This window comes from Trachemys scripta, chromosome 23 (genome assembly GCF_013100865.1).
Source record: "Trachemys scripta elegans isolate TJP31775 chromosome 23, CAS_Tse_1.0, whole genome shotgun sequence".
In the NCBI taxonomy this organism is placed as follows: Eukaryota; Metazoa; Chordata; order Testudines; family Emydidae; genus Trachemys; species Trachemys scripta.
This window is the reverse complement of record NC_048320.1, coordinates 10,515,456-10,542,967: the sequence shown is the minus strand read 5'-3', so window position 1 is coordinate 10,542,967 and position 27,512 is coordinate 10,515,456. Positions and strand designations below refer to the sequence as shown.

Sequence of the window (27,512 nt, the reverse complement as noted above, 5' to 3'; positions counted from 1 at the left end):
TCTTCTTTCTCCATCTGTATGACCCTGATCATTACAATACTCAACATCTATTCTGGCCCCCCGTTCCTCATACCGCATGGAGTAGGGGTCGTTGTTGTTTGTTTGTTTTTGGTCTATAGGGCTGTGTTACAGTTGCCAGAACTGCTGTGCCCTTGGGGATCTGAATAGAAACTTTCGCTTTGTGGCTGGTAGGAAGCAAAAGAAAAGAAAAGAAAATTCAGTTTCTCTCGAAGAAACTGTGCCTCATTTATTAAAGTGAACACTGGTTGTCGAGGTAATCGCAAGCATAAGGTCCATCCTTTGTACGGGAGAGTAAACATGACAAATGGGGCAGAGTTTGGCGTGATTAAAGATGAAACAAGGATTCATCTTAGCCAAATTTGAAAACTACTATCTACAGCCTTCTTTTAATGGGAGAGAGCACAAAAGCACATCTCTGTTGTTTGTTTGTTTGTTTTGTAGCTGAGTTTCCCTCCTTTATAAATAAAGAGTATGCCCCCGTTACGCCCCTGGGAACATAAAAAAATTATCATGTGTCTCCTACACACACACACATACACACATACACACACACACACACACACACACGAAACAATTATAGGCCGGTGGCTGGTACATTGGCTCGGTTCTGAGACCCTCCTTGTATCTGCAGGCTTGCAGAAGCGTTGGAAGAATTAGACCTGATCTTGGTATTTGGTAATTTATTATCTTTTTTCCATTTCATCCTCCTGTTCTGGAACCATATTTTGATCTGGCGCTCGGACAGGCAAAGAGAATGGGCAATTTCTACTCTGCGCCTCCGCGTGAGATAGCGATTATAGTGGAATTCTTTCTCCAGTTCCAAGACTTGCTGCCTGGTATAAGCTGTCCGGGAGCGCTTCGGTTCCCCTCCTGTGCAACTGGGGTTTACTGAACAAACACAAAGGAGGGAGTGGGGGAGAAGAGAAAAAAAGAATTACTGAGCTGCCCCTTTAAATTTTGTTAAGCGTCACACACTGTTTTGCTGGGAGACTACTCGAAGCAGAAAGATGCACCCCGATCTTCCAGAAATATACACTTAACCCATCTCCAACCCCCTCACTCCAGCCTGATTGCATGACGTACATCCATGTCTAGATGTGTTTTAAACTTCCCTAGACATATTTTACAACATACTCTCCTTGATAACATAGGTGGTGCAATTATAGTTTATATATACACACCCTCTATGCTCCTTAAAATCCATAAAATCCCCTCTCCCCCATTCATACACCCTCTCTTTTCAATAACACGTCAAAAAAAAGTGAGAGGAAAAATAGTAAAAGTTTACTCAACCCACCACTTAAATACAAATTACAAAAACATAAAACGTAACTTATGAAGATTCAACAGCCATAAAAAAGTAGCCTGCAAGAAATTGGAGGAGGATGGTAACAGAGACTTCAAAGGCACTTGGCCAAGTAGAGCCATAAAAATTTATGGAGGATGTAATTATACTGCTCTGCAAACAGGCGATCGTAAATCTCCACGAATGGTTATTTTACAACTGGTGCAATAGGCTTTCCACAAGACTTTGAGGTGCTAGTGAGTATAAAGCAAAAGCCACTTTAGTTCACTTACCCGTGCTTACATGGACTTTTTTCATCCAGGGATAAACTACTGGCTCTTTGCAAGAAGAATTAGATGGGCTTTGGTTCATAGAGTTTTGGCTACAGGAGGGCGGAGGAGGGCTGGGGGTGACCGACTCACAGTGGTGATTTGGCTCGGAGAGGTGGCTCTGAAGTCCGGCAGAAGGATGAACATGATCCCTGGGGGAGAGCACCGCTGGCTGGTGGCCGGAGCCCTGACAAGCTGGGTAGGGCGGCTCGTTGCAGGCTGACCGTGGCTGGTACATCGCCTCATGTTGGAAAGTGGTCTCTCGCCTCTGGCTGCTGTAATATCCCGGAGAGTGATTGGGAAGGTAATCATTCTGAGAATATTCTTCGCAGGGTGGGAACTTGGGATCCACATAGTTGGAGTTGATCAAAAACGAACTCATGGCCATTAATTTCTTTGATTTGCACACACACACACACACACACACACACAAAAAATACTAAAATTTATTCCTATCCCCCCCTACTCGTTTTCCTGTTTCGTAAAACCCTCCTACAGACTGTCAAGTGAACAAAGTTAGGAATCCATGTGACACCGGCGGCCAATGGCGAGGTTCCCTGCGATTCCCGGATAAGGAAATATCCTCACACAGGGGCATTCTTACTCCTGTAGGATTTTTTTTTTTAAACCACCAATATTTACATATTTTCAGCCAGGGTGAAATTTCGTGCTCCTGCACAATGCTACTTACCCAGATTAGCATCTCGAGTTCTAAACCCCTAATGTCACCACTTAACCCCTCGTGATAACAAATCCCCACTCCCTTCAGTAGGTGTGTCTTGGCTTAGTTGTGTGTTACAGGGGGGGGGGGAGATTATTTTCAGTAATTTGAGGGGGAGGGAGGGAAGTCCGCTCCGGATCAAAATGAATGCCCTGGAAGATGATACATTGAGATTCCTCTGGCTGGTGTTTAAATTTCGTTCTTAATGTAGGTGATATGAAGCGGTTTGAGTAGCGACTCTGCGCTGAGATACTGGCAGAGATAAATAGGGCTTGTTTTGGATCGATAGAAAATTCATCAGCTAATTCGGGGTACCGAGGCTCCTAAATCACATTTAGCTTCGGTATTCGATTGACCATTTTCCAGCCATGGGTGGAAGGGACAGCCCTTCCTCTGAACACGAAATAAAGGGCTTTATGGACAATTAAAGATAAAATTAACTAGTCTCAGTGCTGTTCCCTTCTCCCCCATTGTAATAAACATGATTAAAAAAGCAACATTTGGACGGGTGTTTAAAATCGAAGCACCTAATAATCCCTTCATAAAAATCAGGAAACAGGGCAGCGTTTGGCTGGATTATTTATACCTAGTGTAATTTAAGCAATTATACAGTTTAAAGCACCAGCGTTTTCCCTCCTGCATTCAGTGACGTAATACTTCTGACACCCATTGCAGCTCAGATGTTTATTAGAACAAGGTGATGAAGTTTACCACAGGAGTACTAGAGTTGGGAGTTTAGGTAAATACCCAAATATGTCTTTTCGGTTATAAAAACGATCTTCTGGCCAAGGCTTCTTTTCATCCTTTTATTTATTTATTTTTTTCTTCAGGGAGAATGACTGTAGTGTTTGTGTCAACTACATATTCCCCTAGATACGAATTTGTGACACAATTTCCTTTACACAAATTCGGATCTACAGGGTACATATAGAAGACAGATGCATCTTTCTTGGTCAGAAATCTTCTAACTTCACTTAACTGTAATAATTCTCTTCGATTTAATTTATTATTAGTATTATTATTTTTCATACAAGAGCTTTGCTACTAAAAGAATTCATCTATGAATAAATATGGTTAAAATTTCCACTTTCCAGAGGAAAAACAAATAATGAAATTCACCCATTCGAAATACAGAGCGAGTAATGGTTCGGCTATAAAAGTAATACAGTACGTTCCTACCTATTCATTGATACACTGAACATTAGTTTAGCATTATGTTCCAAAAAATAATCCTCGACTATATCTAAAAGCATAAGTAGAGTCCCAAATTATCATTCATTTCAAATTTAAATGTAATCGTTAATTTTCACTCCAAATGTGGTCGTTTCAATATCATCCACTGATCCACAGAGACAAACATTTCAGAATTTTTTTTTTTGAGTTTCTGAAGGTCATCCAAAGTTTTTTTGTTATAAAAGTAAATTACGGGGTGGGGGTGGGGAAAGAGAAACAGATGAAAATAAATACAGAATATAAAGGCAGATGGGACGATCTTTTTTTTTTTTTTATGACAGGCAATTCTTTTTATAACCCGAGAAAAAGATCAAAGGAGTTTCATTTCCGAAAGTAATAAAATATTCATACTGTCTAGCTAATGAACCTTCATTCGGAACGAATGAGAATAGCATCATTTTGAGACTTCGTTTAAAATCCCAGTAGCTCCAGAGATTAAAAGTATAACACGCTCCTCCACCCCAACCCCACCAAAAAAAATCAGAAGGGAGCAACACACGTTTTTGTTTGAATATCTCCGATTTAATCATATTTTAACAGCACCCAGTCACAGACGATGCCATAAAGATGCTACATTTCCCCCTTCATTGGCTGGAAATACTGTTTTCCCCCTCCCCTCAAATCGAAATATATTTCAAATAGCACTGCTTAAAAAAAAAACCTTGTAAGGCAGAGAATGAATGAACACCGCTTGTTTGGGACACATCATGCGTTAAGATTTTCCGGCTGCTTAAAGGTGAGTCGACTGTATCGCTCGCAATATCTATCGCCAAGGTAAGACAATTGAGAGCACTTCTCAACGAGAACTGGTAAAATCTACCCTTTGCAGGCTCCCAAGCGTCTAACACTCACAAAAAGTTTCTTGCACACCAAGCAGACCTCGGGGGTTGCTTTATAATGCCTTTCACACAGGACAAGGAGGTCCCAAGTCTGCACAAAAGCCCCCAAACCCCTCAAGTGTACCGGGGAACAGACAGTGACTCGGAAATAGACCGCCTTCTATTCAGTGTGCTATAATTAAATAAGAATTCAAATAAAATATGCTAGAACAAAGTAAAGACTGAAACTATAATAAACCAATTCTAGCAAAAAAGTCCACTCCGACTACACTTTTGTATTTTGATTCCATCTGCCTCTGCGTCCTTTTGTTAATTTCCCCACAGCTGCAATACCCTAACCAACACCGGTAAATCCTATACCTTAAACATAAACAGCTAGGTAGGGCCTATTCTGGTTTGATACCCCCTCCCTTATAGCCCCCTCCCCAAAACATCCCGTTTTAATTTTCCTTTGCAATGACAAAGGGGTTTTAGCAGCACCAGCACCCCTAGTGTTTGCCAGAAATCTTTTTTTTTCCTCCAGAAGTCTCACATAACAGCTTCAGATCCCGAATTAAAAAGAAAACGATACTGCCCTGTACTCCCCCCAGCCCCAACACACACACACACACACACACACACACACACACACACGCCTGCACTTTTTTCACACTTTCTATTCCGCTCATAAAAACGTCTAACGTTTCGGAAGTTTAGAAAGATAGATCTAGCTAATGTTCTCTCTCCATTTCAAAGGGGGGAAGCCGCTTAGCCGCCATCCAAACCTACCTCTCTCCCTTTCGACTGTTAGCAGGGTCGGCCTGCCGTCTCGCTGTTTATTTATATTATACAATAAAAGGAAAGCAGGCGGGAGGAACCATTAAGACTATAAAAAAGGCTCCGAGAGAAGGAGCTTAAGAGGAGAGGATCGCTGAAGTGATGAGACACCTGCCAAGGCAAAATCCCCCCAAATGCACCCTTAATTCCCTGCCTAAGCAGCCCCTTTTCTGACCCACTCCTATCCATAGCCTCCTACCTTGAAAAAAAAATGATCAAGAAGACATCCAGAATTGTATCCGATCTCTCCTCCCCCCACCCCCACACCACTTGTCCCCCTGATTGCATCAGACGCTTTTCTTACCTTTCTGTTCTACAGGTTGAGTGCATGACCTCTGAAAGCGACCCCTTTTCCTGCCCATTCCCGCTCTCTCTAGGTGCAACGCCAAAAAAAAAAGCAACAATACATACCTTTAAAAAAATAAAAGCCCCCCCTCCCCCCAGTCCCCAGCTCAAAACAATCTCCTATGGCGCTCGAGGAAGCTCCCACAAAAGTTCGTAAAGCTTTCCGGGCACAAAACAAACAAATAAAAGAACCCCCAACCCAAGAGCCGAGTTCCTCTCTGCTATCTTCCCCCTGAAGAGGGATTATTTCTCGATAAGAACCCCTCTTTCGCCCCCCTTCCTCCCCCCAGCATACACCACTATTGTCTTTAAAGACAAACAAAAAACTGCTACTGGCAGGGAGCAAGCGATAGGCCCTTCTGAGTATTTTGGGTTTGGAAACCCGCAAGTTTTCGTATTAATCTCATACTTTGTCAGTCTTTGTTAAACAGCTAGGCGTGTCCCGAGTCCCTTGAACATTTTAATATTTGTTAGACGCTCTGACCTGAGTTTCACCCCACTCCGGGGGCCGCTCCCACTGGTCTATAATACGCTTGCATAGTTCTCTCGGTCATATTGAATTTTACCCAGGTCATTACTTTGGAGAAAAATGGCAGGGCAAAGAATTTTATTCAGACCTTTCCTCGATTGCTTGAAATTCCAAGTGAGCTTAGTGCACATCATTTTGTTTGTAAATTTCCCTTTGAAGATTTTTTTTGAAGGAGTCCTAGTCATCCAATAATTATGACTGCCAGTCCTGCTTTCTTTGCAATCGAAAGCATCAACGTTTTGGTGTCTCGTAATAAGCAGGGACTTCCTCTACATAACACGAAGCCTGAGATGATTCTCTAGGATGGGACTTTTAATAAGAGTCAACTTGATCTAGATCACAGTTAAAAATTAATAATAAAAAAATCGGGTGAATGTAAGTTTAGATGGAAAACAGGTCACCCCAGTTTTTCCTCTCTAAGCAAACGATTCATAGAAGGTTTGAATCGTCTGTTTTCTGAGCGACTGTGCGTATCACTATATTTTAAACGCTTTACAAAAATTTACAAAGATCTGTACTTGAAAGAAGGAACTGCAACATTCCCCCCCCCCATCCTTTAAATACCCAAATGATAGGTGTAGTATGCATTACTAAGGGGATAAAGGTTAATAATCTCTAGGATATCTGAGTCATATAGGCTACATATTTTTTTAAAGCCGCCTGCACGGAGTTTACAGATCGATCTATCTATCTATCTATCTATCTATCTATCTATCTATCTATCTATCTATCTATCTATCTATCTATCTATCTATCGTTAATATATATATACACACACACACAACCACACACACTGTAGCATCGTGCTTGTTCCGGTGATAGAACAAGTAATTTGAAAAGTAAATTGGGATTAGAAGCACCTTTAATCTATTGTTTTTGAAGAAATCTCATTCTTTAATTTTATTTCGACCGCTTTTATGTTATATACAAATCCACGCACTCAGACACAGAGGAACGGGGGAAAACAAGGTAGATAAACTAGAAATATCCTTGCAAATAATATGTTCATTTCGTCTCCTCGGTTTTTGTTTGGTTTGGTTTGGTTTTTTTTTTAAAACTTGTTACTTCAAGTGAATCTTCCAGAGAACCGTAGAGATTTGCATTCCTAAACTGAAAGTTAAACGGTGTTATTATTATTAGGATGGCCTCGAAATTATACCTGCTTGTGTTAATATCCCGACAACAAATGACAGTTGTTATCTATTACCTGTTATATAAACCTGGAGTTGAAATGACTGTTCTATAGAGATAAGTATAGTAATTACAAGAGCGAAAAGATGGATGGCCCAAGTTAGCACTAAACGGTAGCTCTTGTATAGTGATATTTTATAAATACCAAGCAAATTCGTGGTAATTAATTAACCCCCAGCCTTATCACGCGAAACAAAACGCTTCACATTCTCTCGAATTTCACCCACTGTATGAACATACTCAAATCGGCAAAGCAAATGGGTTATCCAGGATGCCTTTCCCAGGATTCTAACATTCTCTCTCCCTCTCTTTTTCCAAGAAAAATGATGCGTGTTATAAGTATTTAGTCACTGCAGATATTTAAAAGGGAGAACAAAAGCAAATTTGCGATTTTTTTTAAGAGTCGGCATAGCTTCAAATATTTGCTTTAGACTCTATTGAAAAGTAGCTTTCTGCACCCCCAGCCTCGATAAAAATAATATTTGAAGTTTGGGGATGCAAAGCAGTGTATGTTGAAATAACTGTGAAATGCCAAGGGAAATATTTATTATATCAGTTCATTAAACTGTTGCAACTGGCCAGAATGGATTCACATTTCTAGCAATAAATATAACACATTTAATTCAAATTCCGAAGGAAAGAATAGGGAAGGGCAAAATGAGATAGTTAAACTGGACCAAAGGGCATAATGGATACTTTTTCAAAAAGCCTTCATGTGCATTTAATATTTTGTTAACCATCACCCTATTTATTGTGTATAGCAGGCGGCATTGTGGATTATATACAGTTGAGGTGTAAACACCATCGCTTATTGTATACACTATAAATAATGTTTATTTTGTCCTTTAGATCTTTTTTAAATAGTATTTTCATTAGTATATATTCCAAGTGTTAGAACATTCAGTCTGGAGGTTAAAATGATGAAAACGCCTGTAAAATGAACATTCTTTATATATTTGTTTACATGTAATACATACGTGACTATAGAATGAAAGTTTATATATATATATAAGAATATTCATTCTAAAGTCACACACACACACACATATATGCATAACAGCTCATATATATATAAAAGAATATTCATTCTAAAGTCATATATATGTATATATGCATAACAGCTCATGTTAATATCCTATAGGGACTTCCATGTAATTGGATTTAATAAATGTATTTTGCCCTTGTATTCTTTTAATTGGATTCTATATGGTGTTTCAAAGGTTATCTTTTTTTAGCAAAGTATTTAGAAGTCACTACACATTTCCTCACTGGAGACCCAACCTAATTCATCCACCTTATTTTCTACCGGCGTCTCATTTTGAATTGCCAGCCCCCACTGCCTGTTTCTCTCTCTCTAGGTTGGCAGCTTGTTACCCGTCTCTCTCTTACCTCGCTATCATTTTCTCTCATCTCTGCCCATAAGAAAAGGATCTTTCCTCTCTCCACCCCACCCCCTTCGCCAAACCACTACCCTTTTTTTTTTTTTTTAAACACTGACATCCAGTCTATCAGGCTATACAGAAGACTGAGTCACGCACAGCGTAAACTTTTGACCCTCAACTTTTTGACCCCTTGCGCTATAATGCTGTATTAACAAGCCCCCCAAAGACCATAGTCACCTTCTACGTCTTCAGAAAGTAAAGCTGTACAGATTTCCCTATTTTTTAAAACCCTCTTAACATTTCTGGGTTCCTTCTTTGTCAAGGGGGGGACAAAATGTCCAGGCTTTGCAAACATTAGATGTGTTTCTCTACATCAAGTCATCAGGTTCATAGGCTGTCGGATTTCCCCCCCCCCCTTTACACTTTTCTTTTATCTCTGTGTGTTTAGAAGAACAAGAGAAAAAAAAAGTCCCTTAAACCACATCTGGATTCATCTCATTTTGAATTATTTCTGTTTTATTTGCCTAATGGGATGTCAAATAGGTGAGTTGTTGACTAGGTGAGTTGTTGACTGCACTAATTAGCCTGTTCTAATTTTTCCCCCCCCGCGCTGGAGGACTGGGTGATTAGAGGAGCTTTTGGTTATCTGTGGGGGACTGGAGGTCTGAGAGATAAGTTTGTGTGGGGAGGTCTTGGGGCGGGAATGGGGGGGGGGGCGGAATCTGCTGTGGCACAAAAAGAACCGACAGAGACCAAAAACCAAGCTCTAGCTACTTTAGCGAGCAACTCAGAGACCCTGTCATGACTGTGAACTTGGTCTGAAGCGAGCTCTGCTGGTTGCTTGGGGACGTTACAGGCTCAAAGATTTCACCAAATTTTCTCCCCAAATCAGTTTCCCTCCGATTTATACTGTTTTAAATCTTCCAAATAATTAAAGATTTTTTTAAATTAATTTGCCACTAAGCTAATTACATCTTCCCTTTTTTTTTAAAAAATGCTGTAATTTGTTTTGACACAAAGGGCTAATATATGTATGTATATCTGTATATGTTAAAAAGACATTCATCAAAAGAGAGGAAGAGAGAAAAGAAAACTCAGACAGTCTTACTCTTTCAACGCTTCCTGTCAAAACAGTTTCTTTTTAAAGCTAGTTAGGGTAAAGGAACATGGGGAAACTGCAAAGGGTAGACACCTCTAGAGCTAAGTTTTCCATGCCCCCTTTAAACTGCCATTTATTTACCACGATGGGAGAAAAGATGATAGAGGGTGACTCAGATATTCGATATAAATATTCAGAACGTTCAGTATTCTTAGAGAAAGTTTTAGTCTTACATTAAATCCATGAGTTGACAGAGACCCCAGAGGAAGATACAAGCCGAAATAAATCACTTCAACAATTCTTGGGTTTCCTAATTGCGGAACGATCTTTTATCACGTGAATTTTAAATAATTAGGTAACTTAGCTCCTTTCAGTTCTAACGAATAATAATAATAATAATAACAACAATAATAATTGTATTTTTTAAAATGGTGGGAAGACATGAGAAATTTGTCTGAAACTGCAATTCTATTGTTGCGTTTTCTGGAGAGTGCTTGTAGGAAAGGGAGTTGGCTTCTGTGAAACAGTGATGTGAAACCCTCAGATATAGGGTATTTTTGTGTAGGTGAGGATGACTCACAAGACTATTACAAACAAATAGCTAATCAGTTTAAAAAAATCAGTGAATTACAGCTACTCATTCCTCTCCCCTCCAGATTATCTTTGCCCAGATAAATAGAAACAATATTATTCCAACCCCTTTTTTTTTTAATAAATAAAGGGAGAATTTGCAAAATGCCCCGTTTGGCTTGCAAAAAAAAAAAAAAAGTATTTGTCCCGTTTGTTATTGTTGTTCTCGCTAGCTTGGAGCAATATGACCATCTCCAATGTGATGGCTTTTTTTCCCCCCAAACCTTTTTGGTATTCGAACAACCAATCCATTTGATTCGTGAGTTGTTGTCGGGCTTTTTTTCTTTCCAAAAAAAAAAAAAAAAAAAGCAGTTTAGGTTGTTCTTAAAACTGTGACCTGCAGACCCCCGTGTACGTGTGAGATATAACGATTGTATTTTGATAGGGTGTCTTAGCGCTCCTCGATGGAAGCCGCTCTGACTAGTCTGCTGACCTCGCAATGATCCCGGGTTCCTATGAATTATTGATGAGATATGAGCTCTGATTTCTCTTTTCAGTATGCAAACCCCATTATACTGTTAAAATGGCGATTTAATCGTTTAGAATAGCTTTGCTTTTTTTCCCCCCCAACCCATTTGTGCCCCCTTCCTTTTCATTTCATTCTCTTAATTAAATCCTTTAACAGATTTTAATCACTTTTTGTTGAATAAAATAAGACCTCATACACATCGGTAACTAGGTTACCTTGGGGAAGTTTGGTTTGGTTTCTAAGTTTGTTTGTTTTTGAAACAAGGGTGAAATAAAATTATTTCATCTCTATTGCTTCCGTTTTACATCCAAATAAAAAACGCCTACAGGAAAACGCTAAAAAGCCATACAAAACGTTTAGTTTAGAATTTGCTTGGTTGTTATTATTTTTTTTTTAAAACAATCCAGCCTTCTATGCCATGATCGTCTAGGTAGTCTGGAAAGGACACAGTGATACTGAATTGCCTTTTGTTTGAACGGTTTCTATTGCTATATCTGTCTATACATCTAATGAGGGTTGTTTCTACCAGGGTCTTCCACGTATTGCTTTACCAAAGCCAGAAGGTTATTTTAATATTGAATTTTCACTTTACTGTCTATTTTTTCTTTGACATGTCTCTTTTATATAGCTGATTGATTTGCTGAGTGGATAGAGCAGATACTTTCTGAGATAAGGGTTGTCTGACTGCTGTCGATGTTGTTTATACAGAGGATGTAGAAGCATAGAATTCCGAACATTCACTATATGTTCAAAAAGTCACTTTTGAGAGGGTGTGTATGAGGGGAATGGCTATGTTAATTAATATAGATGTTCAACATTGCCATCTCAGAAGATGGACACTGGTATAGATATATTATCATGCGCTAGATCCTCCACTAATCTGCCATATATGAGGAATATTTTTATTTCAAGAGCAGGAAACACTTTTACTTTGTTTACCCAACTCCATTGAGATCCTTCATGAGTGGAAAGAAATTCTAAAGCTGTCCATAAAAAAAAATATACCCATATGCCTATTTTTATTAGTCATAGCATTTCCAGTGGATTTGGTAAATTAATGGGCTTCTTATAGGCCCAACCGGATTCACTGAATCAGTGGGCTTTGGGTCTGATCCTGTATGTTGTTGGTCAAACAGACAAATATTTATTTCCTGATAAGCATACTACCTTCCATATATATATTTTTTAAACCAGATTCTTTACATGTATATATTCCTCATATATAAATGCAGCTGTGGTAGGTCTGTAAAAAGGAATAGAAAGAACCTCAAGGGAAGTTTAAAAATAAATAAATGGGCTGTTTTATTTTCAAATCAATTGTCATTTCCATGAGAAACACACACACACACACACACACACACCTAGTAGTAAAATATCTCATATGTATTCTATCTTCTACAGCTGCTGAAGAACTAATTGTTCCACTGTCTGATGTCTACCATTAAAGGGAGGGAAAGGATGAAAAATGCAATGGGAACCCTCGCCTATCTGAACGGTCAGAGTTCTGTTTTCCTGTTTCCTCTTCTTATACTTCCTCAGTTCACCAGCAAAGGGAGGTGTTTTTTTTTTTAAAGGACGTAGGGGCGGGGTGGTGGGGAGTGGGGAGAGAAAGATTTTGAGCCTGTGAATCCTTCCTTGCTTTAAAGTGGTAGCCAGTTGTACACATTAGCCACACAGGAAGCTGGAGAGACTAGAACAACACAAATAAACCCAGCCTGTAAGAGACAGAGAAAGCAATATAGGTAGAAAGCAGGAGTTTTTAAAGTGCATAAGAAGGGGACAGGATTTTAATATGGCAGGAATATAATTTCTAAAACATGCTTAGGTGATGTAATAAGGCCCAGTTCCATACCTACTACAAAATTTTGTAAAAGGTTGAGATTCCTGAAATAAATGAGGTTATCTGGTACTGTAGCAAAGACTGACTGGGATAAAAATGGAAATCATACAAGCATTGTTTCCATTCTGCTTTAAACTGTGTTAAATAAACTCCTTAATATCAGTGTAGTGAGGTAGAAGATTATGCAGAAAGAATAAACCGACCTGGGTTTCAGTCTGCATTTCTAAGTGAAGATGGACTTTCTATGTATCCTATCTGTCTTTGATTGTTCTTTCCATCCCATTAACATGTTGCATATTCCATGTAATTAAAAATGGTGGTTGATATATTGTATGCTTTGGGTCATTAGACCTGATTTTAAAGGAAAGTTTGACTGGGATAATATACAAATACTGAAACCCTAATGTGCAACCTTTTTGCCTTTTGAATCAGGATATGGGAATATGACATTAATCCAAATTTAGATAGATAGATAGATAGATAGATAGATAGATAGATAGAGTAAAAGTTTTGGATTAATGTAATATATATATATATTCCCCTGCAGTTACACTGTCATTGTCAAATACATATTTCCTTGCAGTTACATTGTCATTCCGGTACTACGGTAGGTGAATGACAATACTCACCTATCCTGGTGGTGGTAATTTGCATCAGTCAACATTATTTCTTAACATTAATACAAACCAGATGGCTAAAGAATGTTCAGGTCAGTAATTTGGTACCACCCCATCATACCTACACCCTATTTACCTTCAGTAAATATTTCTCTTGCTGTGTAGGCAAGATTTCTGTAATCTGTAGTGTGTTGGTTGCAAACTTCACACTTTAGACCCATTCCATTCACGTGTCTAGAAGCCAGCGAATGTCTTTATTATGAGCTGATAAAGAAGCATACGACTCGGTCAGATAATCAGATTAGGATGTTAAAATGAAAATGACTCAACTACCTATCACTCTCCCGCCCCCCATCACCCCAAGTCTCCCTGGCCAGAATTTTTATTTTGTATCAGAATATTAGTCACGAGTTCTAGGATAGTCAGTCAATTGGGTCAAATAGACTCTAGAAGTTGAAATTGTGCCAATAAAGATAACATCAGACACATGGACTAGGACAGGAAAAACAGCCCAAGGAAGGAAAAACTATCCCCAAACTGCGCAAGATGGTGGCGTTCTTTTGCTCTGTGTGAAAGAGACGGACATGTGTCCACCAAATGTTGCTCTGCCATTAAAAAAAAAATCCTGCTTAAAAGGGGAAATGGAACGTTTAGTGGCTGCTGCAACATTCTGGGACCCAAGAAAAAAAAAATCTCTCCTCACAGTATATTTTCTTTTAACCTTTTTAAAGCTACAGGAACAGAATTACAAATGTGAGTGGGCAGATACAGATTATTTTTCCCCAATGGAAATTTAAACACCTAGAGTTAAAACAAATATATTAAAAAGCAGCCCTCACTTCTCTGAGGATTTGTTTGTGCTGGTAAAAAAAAAAATCAGTCTGATGGGGGGGGGGGGGGGGCACGGGGGAAACCCGTTAGTTAAAAATCTTTTCAATGTAAGTTTAGCGAGGCTCGATGCGTTGGATAGAGTGTTTCATGTTAAGATTCCTGAGCGCGACTTTGTGACAGGCGTTTTGGGCTGTAGCCTTATAAACAGAAAGGAAAATAGACACCTCACCAGGACTTTACCACTGCTAGCTGATGTCCCCGTCATGGTAAATACTCAGTGCATCTCTCTTTTTCGCCCTTCTCTGATAACTTGCTTATTTTCTCAAAGAAAAAGCTGTTTTAATTAGTTTTTTTTCCCCAGAACTGTCCATTCTTTATAGAAGCAAAAACAATACCTTAGGAATACATATACTCGACATATATAGGGTTTAAAGTTAATCGAATCCACCCCCATTATGCAAATAGCAGCATGTTTGATTTTTTGATTTTTATTATTTTTGTCGTCACTTAAAGGCAAACTGAAGAAAGACATAACGGCAGTAATCCAGTGTCCACATATTGTACAAACAAACCAGGGAACTATTAGGATACTGTCTACAGAAAGAAAAAACCGCCCAGAACGAATATTTTGGTCTATACCCAGGCCAAGGAAAAGGCTAAAAATGTTCCTTGCAACTCAGGATAAAAAAAAGAATTAAAATTCTTAAAGGGTGTGAATGAAACCAAGAATATAAATATACAGCAGGAACCTTGAAATGCCAAAGCCTGACCCATATTTGCTCGTGACTGTGATCAGTATAAAACTCACCAAAGCAACCTTCAATAACTGAGTCTCTATTGACATGGCTAAGAATAAAACAAAGTTTGTCTGAAGTACATATGCCCCTAGGCAAAGATTGGATGGCGTTTGCAATGCAATCGTAATTAATCTTTACGGAATTCTATTTCCCCTCATTCCACAAAGTTTACGTTGCTTGCATATGGGCCTCAGAGCTTTGCTGAGACCTAATGAAACAAATCTGGGGAGTGTAAGAATTTGGACCTTTTAAAAGTGAGAAATAAAGCTTTAGAAAGAGAGAGAGAGAGAGAGAGATACCCCCCTCCTTCACCCCGCTCAATCTTTAGCAATATAACCCTTAAAATAGTTTAATCAGATAATATTTCAGAAGGACTTACTTTCAGGAGCCCAAACTATTGGTCCTCTGGACTGAACACTGGACCAGCAAAGCATGATACCAGCAATTGCAAGGGTTTATCTCATCTGGAAAAGTGCTCACCCATTTCTGCCCCTTACAAGCCAAACCAAGCAGTTAAAGTGTCACTTAACATTCTAGAGAATGTGAAATATATTGTACATTGTCAACTCCCCAAAACCATAAAACTAACTTTATGGACCTCACGTGACTTTTGAGAGCCAGTGAGGGGTATCTGTCTGAGGTCTGGGCGATTTTTACGATCTAACTTCTAGATAAAACCCTATCCATTTGACATCTAAATGTCATACCTACTTTTGGTATAGTTTGCTATTGGTAAAATATATATAGAGAGAACTATATATCAGGGGAAGGCGAGCAAATGGTTTTGGAGCTGACAGTCCACCTCACATTCTTCTCAAAATCACTTAAGAAGTACCTAAACAGTGGGAGATTAAGTTTGGTAAGTTTATAAGATCCAACTTTACTTAATACGAACAAAAACCTGAACTATATTGTAAATATGTCAGTCGCATTTTGCCAGCAGAGAGACTTTAACTGAAGTATCTTGTGCCTTATAAGAAATCCTGGATAGCAAAATAGAAACATTTGCCACCTTTGATTATGTTAGTTATTTGCAGCGAAAATAGGCTTTGTAGTGAGTATGAGTAGTCACAGAACTGTTATTTACATGTTGAGCCAGAAAGTAGGATATAAAACCAATATGCTCAGGAGATTGAGGGTGAGGGGTGGAGGGATGTTTATAGATCAGCGAGCGCATGGATAGATAGATAGATCTCTTTATTTTTCAAAAAGTAATATAGGCCCGTTCCTCAAATGCACATAAATATATTTCGCAAAGCATTTATATCTTGTTATTGTAACTTAAGCTACTTTAAAACAGCTTGTGTTATTTGATATTCGGACTTTTCTTTTTTTCTATTGACGAAACAAAGTTTGGAAACTATGACAGGTCGCATTTCCTCTGTAGAATGCATTTGCTTTCCTCCTCAGCAATGAGATTCTATTATGTGAACTTTGCATTTTTTGGCTTCTGAGAGTTTCCAAAGTGCTATGCAGGAGAGCGAAGGGTGGGTAGCGTCTGGCAAATGCTCCTAACACAGCACAAGCTCTATGCCACCCATGTGTTCAGAATGTACTGCGAACTATCAGCGTTAAGACTCAAGCGATGGGTAGAAAATACGAATGGGAGCCTTTGTGAATAGGAGAAATGTTTATTTGACTTGAAGTAAAGCTACAAACAAATACAAAAAGCGTATTGGCAAAATACTAACAGGCAGCTAGACATGACAGATGCCATTTTACACATAACACTGCATTCACTCTGCCCACTACCAACTGTCTATTAGTCACATCAGAAATATTTCTAGTATTTACAGACATTGGAACACTTTATGGTTGGTCCAATTTTATACATTTTTTTAATAGTGAAGTTTACCCACGTCTAAGAACACGTCTCAGAATTAGCCTGGGAACTAGAAAGCATGGCCTTACATTTGAACTAAACCACAGATTCGACAATTTGAAGACAAAAAGATACAAGAGCTTTTTTGCTTTTTATTTTTTTCTTTACCGTTTTTTGATTTTTTTTCTGCTATTTTAGTGCAGGAATCCCAACTTTAGCTTAGGCAGAGAATAAATCTCCCCCCCCCCTCCCCATAGCTGTAAACTCAGATAAAAACAAACAAACCACCGTATCTGTTATCAATTTATAAATAAGTTATAACATTTAAAGGGCTCACATAAAACATGCTAGCTTTCCAGAAAGCATCAAGAGAGCACTGGCACAAACATTTATTAGAACATCAAGAGCGTGGAGGAGCATCTGGGAAATTAAAAAATAATAATAATAATTAAAAAATAAAATTAAAACAAAAATAAAAACACAACAGGAGCGCAGTCCTGGGATAACAGTACCATAGGAGTTGTTTAAAATATCAACAACATGCCGAAAAAAGGTGCCTTACTATACAGTACTCTGAAACTAAGATATGGTGCTGTTTCTCCCACCCCCCTTTCTTCTCTTCTTTCTTTCCTTGATATTCCTTTTCTATAATTTATGGCTGGAAGGCGCTGCCCGCGGAGGCTACACTCATGCTTTTCAGTTTATTATCTTTCTTCCACTTCATTCTTCTGTTTTGGAACCAGATTTTAATTTGCCTTTCGGAGAGGCACAGAGCATGGGCGATTTCTATTCTCCTCCTGCGGGTGAGATATCTATTGAAGTGAAATTCCTTTTCCAATTCTAGGGTCTGGTAGCGAGTATAGGCGGTTCTTGCCCTTTTACCGTCTGGTCCAGTCATGTCTGAATAATATGGACAACATTGGTGTTTGGTTTTGTTTTTATAAAAAAGGCAAATTATTAATCTTCCCAGGACAATCACGAACGTTCACTCGGTTATTTTAAAATAACACCCCCTCCCCCACGTGTAGATCCCCCTCCCTCCATCCCCCAGTTCCGGCATATACAATTCAATATTCACAATTTAACCTCGCAGCCTAAACCTCTAATAATTCCAGCTACGTGTGTGTGTTTGGATCTGTTAAATATTGTCATTTAAAAAACAAACAAAACCACCACTGTTCCTGGTGCAATGGATCGACTCTTGGTTTTTTATTTTGTAATTAGCAGATTGTCAAGAACACACACACCAAAAATAATAATAAAGGATTGGGAGCCCCATCTGTGCATAGAGAGCCTGTTTTAATGATCAGTTCTTCCCTTTCCTTTTCCTCACCCCCCCTTCCCTCCCCCATCCGCAAATAACCCCGCAGTTTTAAATGACCTTCTCTCTATATATATATATATTAAATAACCTCAGATTTAGCGACAGGGGTTACAAATCTATCACCCCCCAAAACAAGCATCAAAGGCAGTTTTCTGTTTTAAATCAGCGAGCAGATAAATAAATACAATGCGATAAATAGCTGGATTACTTATCAGGCGCCTTCAAATAAAGCCAGGGGAAGGAAGGAAGAAAAAAGAAGAAGGGAGGGGAAAAAAGGGGGGGAGGAAAAAAAATAAAAAAGTATCTGTACCATGGCTAATGTGAAGCTTCCTCATCCAAGGGAATATCTGTGGTGTCTGCCCTTCTGTTGCAGCTGTGGATGTAGCGACGGGATCTGCCTGTGCCCGGGGAATATTGCTGCTGTTTATTTGGGTGCCCTCTTCGGTTCCCGAAGACGCGCTGGTCTCGTCTATTTCTGTGAAATTTGTGTTGGTGCTGGCAGAAGTAGCCTGGTCGGAGGGGGACGGGGCGGGTTTGCCTCCATGGTTGTCGCTGTTGGAGCAGGGAAGGGACTCGGGAGAGGACAAGGAACAGCTAGACGCTTGCCTAAACCTGCTCTCCTGAGCGGGCGAAGGGAAGCTGCGGGAGCTTTCTCCCACAGCCCCAAAGTGGCTAGAGGAGGTTGAGCGGTTGATGCTAAGGTCCATCCCATTGTAGTTGTAGCCATAAGAGCTGGAATGCATGGTGCTTGAATCTCTGTACGAACCGTTCATAGAACTGCTGGTCCCATAATTTAGCAACTGATAGTCGGGGCCATTTGGATAGCGCCCTGAGAACGAGTTTACAAAGTAAGAGCTCATTTGGGTTATTTTGGAGGGCTTGATTTGTGGCTCGTGGTCGTTATAACCCTGTGCTTGACGATTTATGATGTATTAATGAATTATAGCAATGCACTGTACTTCGTTTTTGCTATGTATGCGGCCAAATATGGGGGGTGGGGGGGCGTTTGGTAATCACGTGCTTTTGTTGACCAGTCGTAAATTCTCACTGATGACCTCAAGAGGTAATTCATGCTCTATGGTTACAAATAATGACGATCTGAGAATCGTTAGGCCCAAGTCAATGCAAGGCTTAAAAAAAAAATCAGAAGACAGAGATTGCGCCATGTTGGCGGACTGCGCCACCTACTGGGGACAGGGTGACTTAGCAGGCATGGAGGGTGACTACCCACCCTTAATTTTTTTAAAAAAGTCATTTAGTGGCAATTTGCACTCTTCATATATTTGTACTTTTAAAAACATAATAATGCACAACTACCCCATTTTCATCCCGGGAAGCTCCTTTCAGTTTTAATTTTATTCTGCAAATGGAGGGAAAAAAACGCTTATCAGACCCAGCTCGAATGATTGTCAACATTCTGTTTTAGTTGTGTGGTCTTTGCATGGGGGTTGTTATCTTCATTAAATTATTGCCACTCTTTTATAATAATGACATTGGTGGTGAGGGGGAATATGTCACCTTTGCATCTGGAGGTTCTGTGTTTGAATATCTTAGAAAAAACCGAGCCTGCTGAAAGAAAAACCTGTGTGCTTTATTTATTTAATTTATTTATTTTCATTGGCACAATGAAAGTTTGGCTTTCTTCACCTTCTCATCATATTATCAAATACACAGTAACACCTTGTAATTCTGGAGGGGGAAAAAAAGAGACGGGAAGGGAGATCAGCCGTTGAAACTGGTTGACAATGTTGCTTTTAAGATATTCTTGATCATGAATATCCCCCCCCACACACACACTCCCTTTAAATAGAGCATTGTTCTATTCCCCTCTAACCCATTGCAAACCTGCAAGAAATATTAGGTAGCCATGAAAACCTGAAATTTGACCAGGGTTTTGCTTTGTTCAAGGCTGCTATTTTTTTTCCAAGGCAGTTTAGGAATTTCAACTGCTTGTCTGCAACTCATTGGAAATTATGCGCCATATTGAAAGTGACATATAATTATAATAATTACGGGCAATGAAAAGAGTGGCAATAATAGTAAATGTTCTACAGCTGTGGAGCGTCTGCATGAATTGATTTTAAAAGTGACTGGCATTAAAACAGCTTGTGACATGAGGGAATGCATTCGTACATAGGTATTTTTGGGTGGGTGGTGGGGGGAAGGGAGTAGTTCTTTTGAAAGGCATTTTTTTCCCTCTCCTGAAGCTTCAGACATTTTATTAGCATTGACCTGAGCAATTTTTTGTTTTAAATCTGCTGCTCCCAAGAAGAAAAGCATTTATTTTCGTTCATTTTTTTAATAAAAAAAAATCAAAGAAAAGTTGACTTCATTGCAACTACCAGGCACCTCTGAGTTCTTTAGCGCAGAAGAGACATACGCCCAGTTCCGAGTCAAATGGCACTGTAAAAAGAGCCATTTGAAAGGTGTGTGTGGGTGTGTGTACATATACATGAAACAATCTAACTGTGCTTAGCTTACTGTTTTTTGGTTTTGGTTTTTCCCCCCGTGCTTAAATAATTCCCATCGTCCTGGAGTGAAAAAAAGTTTCGACTAAAAAACAATAAAAACCCAGCAAGTCTGAAACCTAGCTACAATGCACATCTCCCTGATTTTGGAAAGTGAAATAAGGGACCAGATGTTTGAAAGATGCTAGACAAACGTTATGTATCTTTGGTAGATAGATGAGACCCTATTTTTTGCCTCTTTCTTTGATATATTATGTATATGGAGAGCTTTTCCTCATAACTCTTTTGACTGTAACAATAAAAAAGAGCGATCTTCAAGCAGAATGTCAGCTCGGAGATATCGTTGGTGAAAGGTCCTGCATTTAAGATTAGGCAAAAGGGGGGGAAAGCGGATTTATCTCTCAACTGTAACTTCCGTATGTTGCGTGTTGCTTGTCCTGGCTGATTAGAAGACAGTGTCACACACAGACAGCAGCAGCGCCCGCTTTGCTAACAACCCCTCAGCTCCACATGAATGGCATATTTTCATAGACAGGAATAATAATAATGATAATAATACCAAAGGGGTGTGGATGAGTCCGAATACTTTACTTTTATTAGAGTATTCCATGGCCATACCTAAGACAAACTACAAACACAACACGTACAAAAATTAATAAAATATAATTTTTTTTGTTGTTGCTTTTGCATCCTTTTAGGTAGTACTTGTTCCTTCAGTAGGTTTTCTCTTTAAAAAAAAAAGAAACTAATTACAAAGACCCCAGGGTTTGATTAATTTACCAAAAGATAAACAGCCGGGGAGGGGGGAATCTATAAGTCAATCGTGCATGAAACATTTTACAAAATTAAGACAATAAACACCAAAAATGACATATATTGCAGCACCTCCATTAAATACAAGAGTTAGCGGGTTACTAACAGTGACACGAAGGGCAGAAACACAGGTAAGAGTTCCAAATTATTATTATTATTTTATTTTATATTATATTTGGAGGAATAGAAAGGAAAAAAAACTCAACTAGAAGCCTGATTTTTGTTTTGACACGACAGATTAACTGAACACGAGTCCAACGGTGCAAATTTATGTTGGTGGCTCGCCACCTTCAAACCGTCTCGGGTATTTTACAAAGCGTGCACCACTTGGGGTGCATTTTCTCTTCCACTCCAACCCTTTCCCCCCACCCTCTACCTCCTCCGACTGTTGGGATATTTCTCTCTTTCTCTTAAATATTTCTTTCACTCCGCTGCTTTCTCCTCCTCCTCCTCCGCGCTCAGCTGCGTGGAGTTGAGCAGTTTGTTTTCCTTTTTCCATTTCATCCTCCGGTTCTGGAACCAGATTTTGATCTGGCGTTCTGTCAGGCAAAGTGCGTGTGCGATTTCGATCCGGCGACGCCTGGTCAAGTAGCGGTTAAAGTGGAACTCCTTCTCCAGTTCTAGGGTTTGGTAGCGGGTGTAGGTTTGCCGGCCTCTCCTGCCACTTGGCCCGAAAGATGAACCTGTTAGGCAAGGAAAGGAGGGGGAGAAAATACCCAAAGGTTTATTCTAGTTAAGAGTAATAATATCAGGGAGTCGGCCAGTTAGCATTCTGATAAAGGGTGTGTGTTTAGGGGTGGTGGCGTCTTTTGCTTCCTTTGCCTTCCCCGCTAAATACTTTTACCAACCAAAAATCATCTAGCCAAAGTGCCCAGGGCTCCTTTTTCCCCCCCTAAGCCAGCCCTCTAGCAAACCTCCTGACTTGCTAGGTCGCCTCGGAAAGAGTTGCTAATTTGTCTTGGGTTTCTGTAATGCTTGCTGCTTAACTCAAAGGCAATAAAGTTCCACTGGTACCTAGGCAGAAGGGTTAATGCAGAACTTGCCAGATATTCCAGGACCGTGCTTTGAAGAGATTGCTAGACCTGTCTTATTCCATTATGTAAAATCTCATGGTGTCCCCCCCCCCCCCACACCTTTCAATTGTTCCTCCCCACCGGCAGCAGTAATAGATCTGGGCATTTAAGCAATAATGAAGTGTATCGATCTAGACAAACTCTGTGCATTAAAGGGGATACAACGCTTCATGTCCCTGCACTAATGGACATCAATTTGGAACTTAAAAGGCAACAAATAATGAATGTAAACATGGAAGCACTGTGACTTTTTCTTCTTCTTTGTGGATTGAAGAGATAGCACTTAAACCAGCTATACATCACAGAGGAAAAAAATTCTCCCCAGGCAGACTTTTCATTATGTGTTGAGTTTCATTAAAAATGTAGTTCTCTCCTTTCAAATATTTAAACACTTTTACATTATTTAACTCCAGAAAGGGTGTGTGTGTGTGTGTGTGTGTGTATGTGTGTGTGTGTGTGTGTGTGAAGTCATCCTCTTCTTTTTTTGTGAATAGATATCTCTCTGTATGTGTAGAAGACACAGAGATAGATAAATCATTGTAACTGAGTGACATACGAATCAGAGCGTGCAAAAGGAAAGAAGATACGCGCCTAAGTATGGCACCAACTTTTGTTTTTTAAAGGATCTGGCTAAAGAACTGCGATAGAGGAAAAAGACTGCCATAAAGTTTGGGGTTGTGTCAGAAACAACTTTCAGTCTCGTGCTTTGCCTGACTCGTCCGCTGGAAGTTGGATCTTAACTAAGCTTTTCCTGTTTCTTTTGCAAAGAAGAAAAGGGGGAAGGGCGGGGAGGGGGGAACAAATACATAAATAAAGAGAGATTAAAAAAGAGTAACTCACTGTTGCAAGAGTTCATCCGCTGCATCCAGGGGTAGACAGGAGTAGAGCACTTCTGGTCATCGCTTTCCCCGAAAACAGTTTTGGTCTGTGCGCAGTCTGACTTCCGCTGATCTGGGGCAAACTGAACATGGTCATCTAGGTTGGAGGTGGCACAGACAGGGTCCTTCTCTCTGTAAAAACCAACTGTCCCATAGTCACAGGCTGTGGTCCGGCTGTAAGCTCCGTTAGCTTGCTGGTAATAAGAAGAGGAGGGATAACCCTTATCTTGGACGCTAGTGGTTCCATAGGTAGCGGGGTAGTGTCTTAAAGGATCCGCATATCCTGAGGCATATAACGGGATTTGTCCCAGGAAGGGCTCCTGCCCAGCAGCCAGGCTCACCGGGAAGGTAGAGTTGACAAAATAAGAACTCATTGGGAGGAGGCAGCCGTCCTTTCCTGGCTTTATGATTTGTTGTGTTTTATAGTCCAAGTGGTTTAGCTATTAGTAGTATATCGGAGATTGGGTTTTAGCTGAAGGGGGATGGCTGGGTGCCAGCGAGGGACACAAGGAAATAGAACCATCTGATCATGGACTGACCAATAGCAAGAGTCTGAGATTACAAAATAGCACCCATGAGGGGCTTGCATTGCACTAGGGACCCCCAGAACAAACCACCCAGCCCCTCTTTTTCCTCCCTTTTAAACAACGAAACTCACCCCCTTCACCAAATACGTATTATCTGCGAAAGATAAATCCCCAAACGTTTGGAGTCTTTAAAACAATAATTAAAAAATACACCAAACACACAGAGAGAGACAGAGAGATAGATCTGTATATAGAGATATACATACACACGGAGAAAAAAAAAGTTAAATCTCTTTATTCTGAAAAGTTTAACCCCTGGTGCCTGTTATTGATTGCAGACCATTTGGGTAATATTGCTATGATTGTTTTTTTACATAAAAAGAAACTTTTAGTTTATTTGTTTTTTTTTTTTTCATTGAGGGGTGGGATAAATAGATCTCATCTGTTTAATTAGCTTGGGTTTAGGATGGGAAGTGTGTGTGGGGGGGGAGAAGAGAAGTCAATGTTGGTAACTTATTTCTCATGGTTATCTAATTATCATAGATTGACAGAGAAGAGGCTTCCTTTTAAAGTGTCACTCGCCCGCCTCATCAGATTCTATGCTTCCTATTTATTTTGTGAAAGAGTTACAAATCTATGAGATGAATGGGAATCGAAGTATTACCTTTATCCCGGACTAAATACTTATAGAGATATAGATGTATGTACCGAATTGTGCCCTCTTGCGTTTTGTTGTTAATACCAAATCTATGTCCGACCCTTCGCTGTTAAAGGCAACATTCGGTTACGGTCAAGAAGTGTCTTTATTGATTGTCACTGATCAAGAGTTTTTTTAAAGGCTGTTGTTTGGCGTGTCTATTGCCTATAAGGTGAGCGATGATCCTGCTTTCATATTTTATCACCCTTTCCATTTGTGTCTGGCCCCACTACAAGGTACCTATTTAAAAAAAAAAAAAAAGTTGAAACCTCTTAAGGAATAAACTCGAAATTCTGAGTCATTTTTTTTCCAACTGGGGCGAAAGACCAAATGAAATGAGTTTGGTCTGGGCTTAGTGGCTCATGTTTCTGCTTTTATTCATTAGCTGTAGGTGTGTTTCGCAATGGCTAGTCACCTCCTCTTCAGATTTCTCTACGCGGAAGATCTGGTTGGATTTAAATATTTTGCCATGCATTTTAGCTGTGGGAACGTGTCATGTCCTTCAGAAACTTCCTCCACAGTAAAATTGAAAATTGATTGGTTTAAGGTGCATTTCTAAACTCATATCTATCTATCTATCTATCTATCTATCTATCTATCTATCTATCTATCTATCTATTCCCATACACACCCCACTATCTATCTATCTATCTATCTATCTATCTATCTATCTATCTATTCCCATACACACCCCACTATCTATCTATCATATGCACGAAATTTATACACCACACAAGGTACACACCTATATGTATGAATACACGTTTGTGTATGCTCCTGGTCTAGAATTACACATAATTACATGGTCGCTGCAGAATTGCCAATGTCTATTTTCCCTGATGGGGGTTAAGTATTTACGAAACTGTTATCTTATTAGGAGCTAATTTATTTTAAACATCATGTTTACAGCAGCAAAGCTAAGATTATTTCATGCCATCACTGCAATGGGCATTCGACTGAACGTAATCTGTATAATTCAAGGAAATAACATGTAAAGGAAGTAGTTTTTCTCCCCTCCTTTCTGACTGAAATCTATTATATTTGTTCTTGCAGAGTTTTCCTTTGTGTATGGAGTGGACCCAAACCTACGCAGATCTGTTTTATTGGCATGGGAACGTGAGATTAAAAGAGAAACTTGACTGTCTATTGGGGGGAGAAAACCTCCATTGAACACAATGAAGTTAGTTGCTTTGCAGGAGGCAAACAGACATTTGATTAGAAAGTTACGCAAAATGTGTATCAGAGTAAAACCAGGAACATCTGGGATGATTTGCACAGCATGCGGAATCTGGGCTATGAAGTATGAATTCCTGATAATTAAATGAGTGAGTAAAATCGCTGAAAACGTTTTCTTTACTTCTTTTTAATGATGATAGTTGCGAAAATGTTCCTCCCGAAGTATGTTTAAAGACTGTTTCCCCAACACATGGTGATGTAGCATTTCTATGAAACGCAGCTCTATTTAGCATGCTTGTGGCTAAGGCTAACTCGTCCTACCTTTTGGCTGTAGTCATTTTTATTTTTATTGTGAAAGAAAAAAATAAAATTCACTAATTGAAACTCGCCTCTTGCTAATTGCTTATTGTTGGTTATTTAGACGGTTATTGAGACTGGAATAATATGCTGTGCCCTGCTAAAGGAAGAAAGCGCTTCACTTAATATGTATGGACTTTTAGTGGGAGAAAAATAAAAGAAAACTTGGTATAAAACATGCATTAAGCTTTTGTTCCATTTTGGAAAAAATACATAGATCTTGAAGTGTCCATCATCTATAAACTGAGACCTGCAGGATGGCATGTTTACCATCTGTAGCAGAGTATTCAGAATGCATTCGATCACAGATAGCATTATGTGTTTAGTGTCGAGCCGGTCTCTCATATCATTTTAATAGCTTTTTCAAAAGGTATCTTCATTTTGTTTAAAAAGATGCTTGGGCTATACCCTGAGTTGCTTGCTAAACTTTTAAGATAAATCTATGCCGGGTTTTTGTGGAAAATATTTGGTCTAAGGAGGTTTCTAAAGGGGAGCAGGCATGGGGAGTGGGACACAGAGACCTAAACATAACGGTTGCTGTTACAGCTTGCAGTGTCGTCACTGTGTCTTCCACCGTATTTTCTTTGCATATTTTCATTCAGAAATGGGTCTCGGTTTATTTAAGAAGTCTTTGGTTTTATTAAAAAGAAGAGAAACCACTGGTCGGTGGAGTTGCTAGAGACAACATAAGGAGGTATCAAATGTTTCATTTAGCACTGAGAATCCATCTTTCCCTACTGATTGACATAACTCTACTGGCAGGGTATAAATAAAGATTAAAGGGATTTATTTACAGCATGTATATTCGCAGCTCTCTAGCTTAGAGAGTGCCGGTTGCGCCTTTTTCTCCATTTTTGCTCTTCTGCTAGCAAATGCCAACTCCACAAAGCAGAGAGAGGCAGATAAATGAGGGGATTAAAACAGCACACAGATATTTCGAAATGCAAACAGAACAGAGCATTGCTTGTGTAAAAGCTAAGCTAGTTAAGAACTTTGTGGAAAGTTAAGTGGAGCTGGTTCCAATAAAAAAAAAAGGGTCGCTTTTTTCGTGTAGAGCTGGAATTCTCAAGCCTTCTGAAGTGACAACAGAGAAGGACCTTCCCAATCAGGGGGCTTATTGCAGCCATAAAGTCAAGCTAACACTAAGACAACATTTGAAAAGCCTTGTTACTGTATTTAGACATATAACGCTATTAACAGCAGAGAAGATTGCTCTTGTAATATACATCCTCACTCAAATTCCTATTAGAAAAGCGGCACAAGGATTCTTTTCTCTACATTGTTGGCATATTTAAAACAATGACCCCTGAAGGTGTTTAAAAAATAATTCTCTCTCCATCCTCACATAACCATTTGAAACTTAATTTCCAGCAATTTAAGTTTAATTTACCTGACTTCCCGTG

At 39.4% G+C, this 27,512-nt stretch overlaps 3 protein-coding genes and 1 long non-coding RNA gene across 5 annotated transcripts; 1 reads left to right on the top strand and 3 right to left on the bottom strand.

Moving 5' to 3' along the window:
* Positions 1-580: 580 nt before the first annotated feature.
* HOXB4 (homeobox B4) lies at positions 581-2,403 on the bottom strand. The gene is made up of 2 exons (XM_034756021.1): positions 1,600-2,403; positions 581-909 (listed from the first exon to the last, which is right to left on the bottom strand). Exons 1-2 carry the CDS (start codon positions 2,021-2,023, stop codon positions 596-598), a joined length of 738 nt encoding a protein of 245 aa, XP_034611912.1. The 5' UTR covers positions 2,024-2,403; the 3' UTR covers positions 581-595.
* On the top strand, positions 1,853-26,156 carry LOC117869301. 2 transcript variants are annotated; one of them, XR_004643802.1, is made up of 3 exons: positions 1,853-1,939; positions 12,291-12,384; positions 25,630-26,155. It is a non-coding gene; the product is annotated as an uncharacterized LOC117869301 (long non-coding RNA). The 2 variants fall into 2 exon arrangements; XR_004643803.1 differs by lacking the exon at positions 1,853-1,939 and adding an exon at positions 8,887-9,234 and having other exon boundaries at positions 25,630-26,156.
* Positions 16,591-19,094, bottom strand: HOXB5 (homeobox B5). Its single transcript, XM_034756020.1, has 2 exons — positions 18,431-19,094; positions 16,591-17,696 (listed from the first exon to the last, which is right to left on the bottom strand). The coding sequence occupies exons 1-2, from the start codon at positions 18,978-18,980 to the stop codon at positions 17,449-17,451; spliced, it is 798 nt and encodes a 265-aa protein (XP_034611911.1). The 5' UTR covers positions 18,981-19,094; the 3' UTR covers positions 16,591-17,448.
* On the bottom strand, positions 21,162-25,203 carry HOXB6 (homeobox B6). The gene is made up of 2 exons (XM_034756024.1): positions 23,315-25,203; positions 21,162-22,084 (listed from the first exon to the last, which is right to left on the bottom strand). The coding sequence occupies exons 1-2, from the start codon at positions 23,724-23,726 to the stop codon at positions 21,825-21,827; spliced, it is 672 nt and encodes a 223-aa protein (XP_034611915.1). The 5' UTR covers positions 23,727-25,203; the 3' UTR covers positions 21,162-21,824.
* Positions 26,157-27,512: the final 1,356 nt, after the last annotated feature.